At 43.6% G+C, this 9,930-nt stretch overlaps 1 protein-coding gene across 1 annotated transcript; it reads left to right on the forward strand.

Moving 5' to 3' along the window:
• Window positions 1-4,450: 4,450 nt before the first annotated feature.
• Window positions 4,451-8,801, forward strand: 42sp43 (P43 5S RNA-binding protein). The gene is made up of 9 exons (XM_030793967.1): window positions 4,451-4,585; window positions 4,825-4,925; window positions 5,011-5,107; window positions 5,313-5,401; window positions 5,516-5,589; window positions 5,826-5,906; window positions 6,536-6,765; window positions 7,905-7,958; window positions 8,556-8,801. The coding sequence occupies exons 1-9, from the start codon at window positions 4,451-4,453 to the stop codon at window positions 8,799-8,801; spliced, it is 1,107 nt and encodes a 368-aa protein (XP_030649827.1).
• Window positions 8,802-9,930: the final 1,129 nt, after the last annotated feature.

Raw genomic sequence — 9,930 nt, forward strand, 5'->3', positions numbered from 1 at the left:
TGGTAGGCCAGCACCAGTGTCTTGAACTGGATGCGGGCAGCTACCGGAAGCCAGTGGAGCGCAGTAAGCAGTGGAGTGACATGAGAGTGCTTGGGGAGGTTGAATACCGGGCGTGCAGCGGCGTTCTGCACAAGCTGGAGCGGCCTGATGGTGCAGGCCTGCAAGCCAGCCAGTGATTTGAGACAGAAAAGGGTCTCTCTCATCAATCGCAGTGCGGCTCTTCAATAACTAATTTGGGCACTTGGGCATCACGTGCCACTTTTATGTTGTGACGGTCTCAATCAGGGCTATTTTTGGTCCTTATTTTCTCCTCTTATGTGACTGTTGTGTATTTAAAGGTCATTCTATACACCTGTCTCTTGTACCCCTCACAGGGATCCATATGGTATGAATGAAACTCCTGTTGCCACTGCTGGCTGACTGCCCAGTCCTTTCCTTTCATATTTTAATAAGATCTCAAAAGAGAAGGGAATGAATTGCGGACCAAACTGATCATTCAGGGATCATTTAAAGGCAACGAGTAAACATTTATCATTGACAAACCCCAGGCAGACAGAGTCAGCGTGTGGGATGAGGCTGTTGGCAGAGTATCAAACTACCTGCAGTAAAATGCTCGTGCACATGACTGGACTGGGTGAGTAAGTGGTGTGCTGCTCTCTACTGGTAACAATGATGCATTACAGAAACAATTTATAATTCCCACTAATGGTATTCTGAATTGAGAGTAAAGTACCAGCAGTTTATTCTGTCAGACCGATAACTGTGAATAGGAAATTTTAATGGGGACAGAAAAGTTAATATTCTTTATTCTTCTCTGTGCCAGAGTGAATTTTTTAGAGAGAGAGTGATAAAGAGAAAGAAGGAGTATTCCAATATCCCAGCCAAAACGTGAGCAAGACTGTATCTGTGTTTACTGCAATGTTTATCTCTGTATACCGACAGCAGATGGTGGAGATTTTCCCCCTGGTCCCTGAAACAGAACTTTTGGGATAAGAAATATTTCACTTTTCACTCATCTCCCCTGGCAAAGAAGAGGTTTTCCTAATACATCTATGACTATTTCATAAATAAACATTTCCTAGAGGCAGCCCACAATCCTGTGAATTCTTATTTGAATTATGATGTCATGATATCATAATAATATTAAGATGACCAGTGTTTCTCCTACGGTCCCCTCCCTTGGAAATTTTTGTCTCTGTAAAAGCTTATCTAATTTAGCTAGATCAGCTAATTAGCGAGCCAGAGATCGCTGGAGCATCATGGGATAGGTTTCCCTTGAAGGCTGGACTGAGAAACCCTGTTACGTTAATTTCCACAGTCAGACTTAGTGCAGAGTGCGACGTCTATGCCTTTCTCATCTTGACAGAATCCTGTACCCCATCCAAACTCTCCAATGTTTCTCTGACCCGTTTCATAAAGAAAGTGTTTTGTCTCTGTAGCTTCTGATTCTTCTTCTCCAAAAAAAGAAGGAGAAGAAGAAGAAGGCAGTCTCGGTAATTGCCCTTTCACTAAAAGCTCTAAAAGTCACACGTCTGTCAGATGTTTACTGTCAGCTGTAATCAGAGACGTATGAAACCGCTTTGTATCACATGATTGGTCACTCATGATTGATCAACACCCTGCTCAACTCTTCACTGGTGCAAACAGGGAAGTGAGGCTCTTAAGTTTCACAATCTTGAACTGCTCATCTGGAAAAATGTATGTAAATAAGTTTGAAGAACTTACACAGTCTGGCTGTTCTCACTTTTGAGCATGTCTTAATGATATGATACGCATAGGGGAGTCTAGATAAGTGCAATTTTACAAAAAACAAACAAACAATAAGAATAATAAATATAGCTGCAAGCAGCCATGCCGGGACCAAACAGCTTACAGGCATCATGCAGACAAGTAATCGGAACCACCCTTGAACAAGACACCAGTCCATCACAGTCTGGGCAGACTGACCCCCACTCTTAGAGCTTTAGCAGAAACCAAGGAAAACCACATAGCACTCCCATGGCCTGCCATAGAAAACCAGGGGGAAAAAGGATAACACCAAGATGGCTATAGAACAAAATGGACAACACAGAGGGTTCATAATTTCTCAACTAGGGTCCTTTACTGTGATAACTCACAAGAATTTTTCATGAAATATCTCCTTTTTGCTGAAGTAATTGGTATTTTACTATATTTTTTACTTTTTTCCTGGTATAGCGACCCCATGTGACCAAATTTTGTGAAACTTAGTGGGTGCTTACTAATCCCCCTGGCAATGATGTGGACCAAGTTTGGCATCAATCCATGCAAGCATTGCTGAGAGAAACTCACTTCCTGTTTTAGAGGCCACTCCATTAAAATTCATTGGACAACAGTGGCCATATCCTTTGGCCTAGCAAAATTCTTTATAGAACTTTTGCTCAGATCCCTCTCTAGATGAAAGATACCAAATTTGGTGGTGATTGGATCTACAGTCTAAAAGAGAGAACCTACTTTTGCGACGGTTCGCAAAAGTAGGTTTTTCAAAAAATTTAAAATGGTGGACAATCCAATATGGCAGATTTTCAAGAAATGGATCCATTCTCCTCAGCATGACCCAGGCAATAAGGTGACATGAAGATCACCACTCTAGGTCAATCGGTTCAAAAGTTATAAGCAAAAATATACTGTGGAATTTGGCCTGTTGGTGGCGCTAGAGCCAATGATGGAATGACACTAAATTTGGTGACTGGATACCTTTTACTGTGCTCTATGAGGGTGCCACATTTCATCATGATCTATGAAGGGCTTCTATGGTCTGCCAATGAAAATGAGCTTCGCTGCTTGGACCCCTAAAAATTCTATCAATTACAATAGGGTTCCAGCAGCTTCACTGCTTGGACCCCTTATAATAATAATAATGATAATAATATTTTGATGCAGTTCATTCAATTAGGATCCCCCAACAAATGTTAACATTGATTTCAACTGCGGCCCACAGGAATTTGATGTCATTTCTGAAAGAACACAATTCACCTTCACCAAAGGACAACACTGTTCATCAAACTATAATGTGCTGCTTTCAGAGTCTTAGTCCAGGTAAAACACAGTAGGACCCCCCCTCCACCTCCGAAAAATCTGTCACGCCATGAATAAGTGTCTTTCTAGAAATATGAGTGTTTTCCTTTTATTCCAACATTTCATGCAGAGCTGTTTGGTTTTTACATTGGCTATATCAGACCAGACACGGTATGTCCAAGAGTTTGTAGGTAGTGAGTTTAACTGTAATGCTATGACTTCAAAGTTCATTTCCCAATTAAAATAAAAGAAATTAGGGGCTTCCAGTTTAAGAATAATTAAATTGTCACTTGTGAAAACCACTACCCAAGCAGTTATATTACTAAGAAACTTGAAAACATTTCAAAGCATGAACATCTATCATTTATTAATTGTCTGAGTCACCAGTGAATCACCTGCTTTTGGTGGACTTTGTTGACTTGTTGCCATTTGAGAGAGAGCTGTTTAAATGTTGTGAAACAAATGATTGTGTGTGTAACCAGAGGACAATAGGGTTCCTGTTCACCCCATTAGTAATAACAGGTGGTTCTGAGATAAAACGGTAATTGTAGATCATGGAGGCGTGTGTGTGTGTTTCCTGGGGGGGGGGGTGTGTAACCACCTTTACCAAAGGGGAGTGTAGACGGTACACAAGAGACAAGTTGAAGGTGTGGATCAGTGCTCCAGTGGAAATGGATCAAGGTCAAAGGATCAAGGTAATGAAGTCACCAGCCTGTTTATGGTGTCAGCACAGTGTCAAGGGGTCTTTAATGCAACACTGGAGTGAAAGCGTTTTATTGCCTGCCGACGTGATATTATCCAATATTGGGGAACAGTGGCCTCCAAGTAACCTTAGACCATACTCAGCTCTGAACTTCTTGTAGAGTAGATAACCTGCAGGTCAAAAGTAAATTATTCTATCAGCAGAAAGACAGCCTACAAATTTAGGGCTGCGTCTTCATGCATCCACTCTAATATCCATCCTTTAATGTCAGTCTTGGATGAACATTTGCGCTAAGAACAGATCTTGAATATTAGATGAGCTAGCCCGAGAGTACGTTACATTAAGAAATAAGTTTGTAATCAGTAAGTACGTTTGAAAGGCACATACTCATAATCCTGTTTTACCAAAAACCCTGTGCCCTCATTTGGCCCTTTAGATTTTTTTTTTTTTTTTTTTTTACACATGGCAGAAACTGAGCAGACCTGATTGAAATTCAACTCGCACACATGTCCTGCCTCATTGACCTAACAGGCGAAGCGCCCTCGTAGCCTTAACTATTCGCAGGTGCTGCAAGGCCTAATTAACCTCTCCCGCCCTGTGAGAGGTTTTAACAGCGGTAAGCGCGCGAGGCCACCTCCCCAGGAGAACGGCCTAACCGATATAAGCAGAGAGGCGACGGGCCAAGTTTTTGTTTCTAAAATAGACGAGGAAATGAACCAAGTGAAATGCATTAAATCGGACGCGGTGTCGCGATTACAGCTCTACAACTGCGCGCAGACAGACTGTGGGGCCACGTTTACACGACAATGGCGTCTGAAAGAGCATGAGACGATTCACACCGGTGCGGTAAGTGTGGTACTACACCGGCTTTTAAGATAGAGAAAACATCAAAAGCCAAACTGACTTTCCGTTGCCCCACAGAGTAAAGAAGTTGTAAACTGACAAGGCATCAGTTCTTCATCTGTGGATTAAATTACGTTAGAGCGTACCCTGAAAGTTTAAGATATTAAACATCTCTTGTAACAAACATCTCAACAGTAAAATAATGGTTTGAACTTCTTGCGTTTCTCACGTTCCCCTTTCAGCGGCCACTAAAGTGTAATGTGGCAGGTTGCGGTCGCCGTTTCACACGCAAGTCCCACCTGACCCGTCACGCTCTAGTACACGGTGGGGTGAAGAAATTCGGGTGAGTTTAAAGCAATAATCCGTAACTACTGATTCCTCTCTCTAAAACGGAACAGACGTGTCACAAGTCTCTTTGCTTTGTCCAGGTGCACCGCTGCGGGCTGCGCTAAGACTTTCTTCAATACCGGTAACCTGAAGAGGCATGTTGGTTATGCGCACGGAGAAAAGGACAAGTACTTCAAGGTTTGACCATTAGATGGAGTCACACGGCTGTGCAGTCAAACCAAGCACTGACTGTGTTTGACTGCCTTGCTTGCTGCTATAGCCTACATTTTACAATAATTGACCAGACCGATATTTAGAATTAATGGTACCGTCCTCAAATGGTAAATACTTTCACTGTTTTTCCCAGTATCCGAATGAGAACGTCTTTTAATGTTTTTCGCAGTGCAATTTTCAAAACTGTACTATGACGTTTCGAAAACGACGTGCTCTAAAACTTCACCTGAAGACACATGGCGCAACATCCACTTTTAAGTAAGTTCACATTAGGAAAAGCATGGATGAATTTGCCATTCTTTCCTTTGACACATTCGGCTGCGCACCAAGACTGTACCTAGGACGAATTAACTGTAAATGGTTTGTCAACAGGTGCTCTCAGGGAAATTGCGGCATGACGTTTGACACCCACGTTGCCCGCAATGCACACGAGCGAACTCATAATGGTAAGGATGTGAGCCACGTGCACGCACGCACATTCTAAGGCTGTGCTGCCCTACCATCGTTAAGAACGTTCGTTTTCTTCGGGTGTGGGTTTAATTTTCTGGGTCCATTGCTCTGTCAGCTGTGTTATAGCTAATTTCAAGCTTCACGAATGATTGGATGAAAACAATTGCTTGAATGGTGCTCTTACAGACTGCTAAACAGTTTTGGACTACATCCTGGTCTTTCTTTTTCATAGGGTATCGTTGTTCTCAGAAGGACTGTAAGGTTGTAGAACACACTTGGGGTAAACTGCAGAAGCATATGGCTAAACATCCAGGTAAAACTGTAAGCCTTCAAGGAAACACACCTATGCACAATGTTAAGCCCCCAAAAGTATTCATGTCGTCTTGAATACCGGCCTCAAAGTTCCACTCTCCATTTTAAGTTCTCTCCTCCCCAATGCTCTGTAGTTTAAACTTCTGCACCCCAGTCAGTTATGCCTACCTATAGTTCCCATGTGTCTGTTCAACTTTCACTGAAATTACACCTTGTCACTTATTTCTCCATTAGTTTCTCTTATCCACTGAGTGCCTAATTCTCCAGTTCCTCATTTGTAGCTCCCTACAGGGTCCTTAATGAGCCAAGTAAAACAAGCACAGGGTTTCCTCATTCTTGGTCAGTTTACCTCCCTGTATTCCCTCAAGCCTCTCTCTCATTCTAAAGGGGGGGGGCTTGCTTGTCAGTACAATCATTTGTGTATTATGATTGTTCCACTCCTTGTTTCTTCCGAAAGTTGATTTAAATACACCTGTACGAGTTCACTGCTTCACGCTGTCAGCGGTATCTCATGAGACGTCGTGTGTAGATTCGGCGTCTTGAGTATTTTGCATGCCTGTAGTGATGCCTCAGTCAGCGAGGCGTCGCACAATCTCATCTCTCCACCCCTTTCTCCGCCGCTCTTCCCAGCCTCGTTCCCCTGTGGGCTGTGCAAGAGGATGTTTCTGAAGCGGGACGCGCTGCGGAGACACAAGCGCACTCACGCTCTACAGAAACCCGTGCTCCTGTGCCCCAACCAAGGCTGCCAGGCCTACTTCTCCACCACCTTCAACCTGCAGCACCACATCCGCAAGGTGCACCTGCAGCTACTGCGACACGGCTGCTCCTTCCCAGGCTGCAACAAGGCCTTCGCCATGCGGGTGGGTGCCATGGGGTGTTTTTTTTGGCGGGGGGGGGGGGGGTGTTGGGGTTTGGGCTCCAGGGTTTGGGTTAGGTTTGGTTCCAGACTGTGGTCGGAGTACCTTTTTTGCCTTGGACTGGTATTTGTTCTAGGATGGCTGTAACCTGCCTTAACTGGTTTGTGTGGGTGCATTTCCATTTGACCTGGAATGTGGATGTCCGTCGATACTAGCATTAGCGGGTGCACGTACTGAATTCTCCATTAATCTTTTCGTAATGCTTTTGATGAAATGCTTTAATGTGTAGTTTTAAACACAAAAGGGCGGGGCGAGGGGGGGGGGGGGGGATAATGAAATGCACTGAACTGTGTAACAAATGCCTTGAATGGAAAAAAAGAACGAAACAATTGCTTTCCATCATGTGCTTTCTCCCGTAAATAAACCCCTTCATTAGCAACCGGCTTTTGACTTCTAACCACACGCACCCCCCCCCCCCCCACCACCGTCTAAGCCCGACGGCCTTGAGGATTGAGTCAGCCCTGATTTTTGCATCCGCAGTCATACCTGCTTTCATCCAGGTTGCAGTCCTGAAAGGCTGTGATATTTTAATGAAGTGGAATTGGGATGCTACTAACGTCAGCAGCCACAGGCCAGGCAGAGGCGCAGTGCCTTTCGGGAAGCTTTCATTCGCTCTCTTTCATCGGCCCCGCTGCTCATAGTCTCTCTCATAAGCAGGGAATTAGAGCGGGAACGTCATAGTGGGTCCAGATTTTATTTATTTTTAAACATTCAGCAGCGGTCTCAGTAAAAGAATTGAACCAGAAGCGAGTAACGGAGGGCCTGCCAATCCAGGAGGCGCATGTGTCCAGGCATAACCATTTAATGACTGTAGATGTGCGATTCCGACATCTCCATTAAACTCGCGTCCCTCTCCCAAAATGCAAACAGCCTTTTTAGGCGGGAAAATGGTAGCTGTAGAAAATCACCCGAGATCATTTCCGACGGTTCTGAATTCTGCGTTTTTGGGGTTTTTTTAACTGGGTCTATTGTATTGTGTTTTGGGATGATTTTAGAAAGGGTTTAAAATGCAAGGATGTGTATGTTGTATGCATGCCTGTTTGGTAACCCCCCCCCCTGCACCCCACTATGCTCTGACACAGGAGAGCCTGACCAGACACCTGCTGCATCATGACCCCGACATAGTGAAACTTAAGGTAAAAGACACGTGCAGACACCGTGCCCTCGGACTAGACCGCGTGGTGTGCCACCCACTACCATCCTCCACCACAACCTGGTGGACTGTAACTGACAGATTTAACTTTTGAGTTTTAAATCATAACTTTTGGAAGAGGGAATAAAGTGTGAAACCCACCCACCCATATAATTGTTTTAATTTCAACCCTGCTGCTAATCCTTGAAGTTTGTCAAGGTCAGTATTGATTTTATTTTTTTCTTTTTCCCCCCATTATACAGTGTGGTGTGCTTTTTTGTTTTGTTTGTTTTGTTTTCCCCCCCAAAAGCCTTAAAGCTTTTGAAGATTTTTTTTAAAGGGTTTGTCAATTCACCTGGTAACAGGAGGTGAATATAAACCCTCTGCAAACATTTTCTAAACTGAGATCTAACTTGGAGTTTTTTCATTTAGCTGGTGTTATGGGAAGGCACTTGAATGTGTGTACAACAGTCATGTTGGTTATTGAACATGAAAATATAATTTAGAGACTTTGTCACAAACTGTGGCAGTGCATAGGTGTAGATGACTGTTAATGATGTGTTTTACTCTTGTCTCTCCTGATATTCACTGTTTTTGGCAGCATAAGCAGAGGCGAAGCAGCAAGAGCTGGCAGAAGCGTTTGGAAGGACGCAACCGGCGCCCCCTGGTGGAAGATGACCTGCGACGCCTCTTCGAACTGCGCATGCGGGTTTCTCGCCGAACCAAGCTGGAGGCCGATCTCTCGGGTTTGTTCAACGAGCGGAAGATCCCACACCACGTTGACCCTGAGGTTAACCTGCGTGACCTCTTCAATGTTAAAGCACCGCAGTCAAAGGTCAAGGTTTAAAGGATGGATTATTTAGAAGGGTTTTGGATTTTTAATTTGAGTGATTGGAAGGTTTACGTACTTGGGGACGTCAATGAATGCTTTAAGTTGTGTAGCTGGCCTGAATGTGTCAAATGTTTTGTAGTGAAACGGAAAATAAGTTAGTTTGTATTGAGGGAAGGTAAACAGGAACTGCCTTAATCTAGTTTGTCAAGGCTATAGTAATTGCATTATTTGTGTTCATGCAAAGTCTGTGTTTTGTATATGTTAAGTTTATAGTAAAAACACCCCCCCCCCCCAAAAAAAAATCTTTCATTTGTCTTCCTGCATCTGATGCGCCTTTTGTGTTTGGTTTTTTTTCCTGAGTTCTAATAAAACAGTTTCAGGTTGGCAAATAATGTCGGCATGAGTATTTCAGAGGTCGAATTGAGTCGTCTTGAACCAACTGAGCAAAAATTGGAAGAGGATTGTCAGGCTTTGAAGTAAATTCTGCTCTATGTGGTGGACTTAGTTTATTGGGGTGTAGTTCAGTTTATGTACTGGCATCATTGGGTTCTGTGTCGTACACTAATGTTCCACATTGTCAGAATATGCCATTTGCTTTGTTCATAACTATACTTTGCAGAAGTCACATCACTGGTTACGATGCTACCCTGTTTTTTTGCATATCAGTGATTCAGCTGTATAAAGGTGCACACCATGTTTCTAGCCTTCCAAGTTTTGTTACACTTTAACATGAACATAATGGGTTTTGGAGGGGGTTTTTTTTTGGGTACATGTTCCAGAAGCATCCTCTGTGTGCATCAGTGTTTCATAGTCCAAGCTTTTAGATAACCGCTTTGTCCAACTTTAGAAAGCCACATTTAAATTCCTTACGCTATCTAACCCACTTGAGATTTCAGACAGTCAACGCAGTTTCTCATACATGTTAGAGAGACCGTGTGAGTCCACATGCACCGGCTTCAAACATCTATGACTTGCAGCCCACACATGTGGCATGTGTCAATGTGACAGGCAAAAATGAATGGGTCACCGGTACCGAGCCTTACAAAACCATACATGGACTTAAGGTGTGAGCAGGGGACAAGAGATACAATTGCGCTTGTTCTTTTTCCCGTGTCTGCGTCACACGCTGTCACACAGACGGCAC

This window comes from Chanos chanos, chromosome 16 (genome assembly GCF_902362185.1).
Source record: "Chanos chanos chromosome 16, fChaCha1.1, whole genome shotgun sequence".
Lineage (NCBI taxonomy): Eukaryota > Metazoa > Chordata > Actinopteri > Gonorynchiformes > Chanidae > Chanos > Chanos chanos.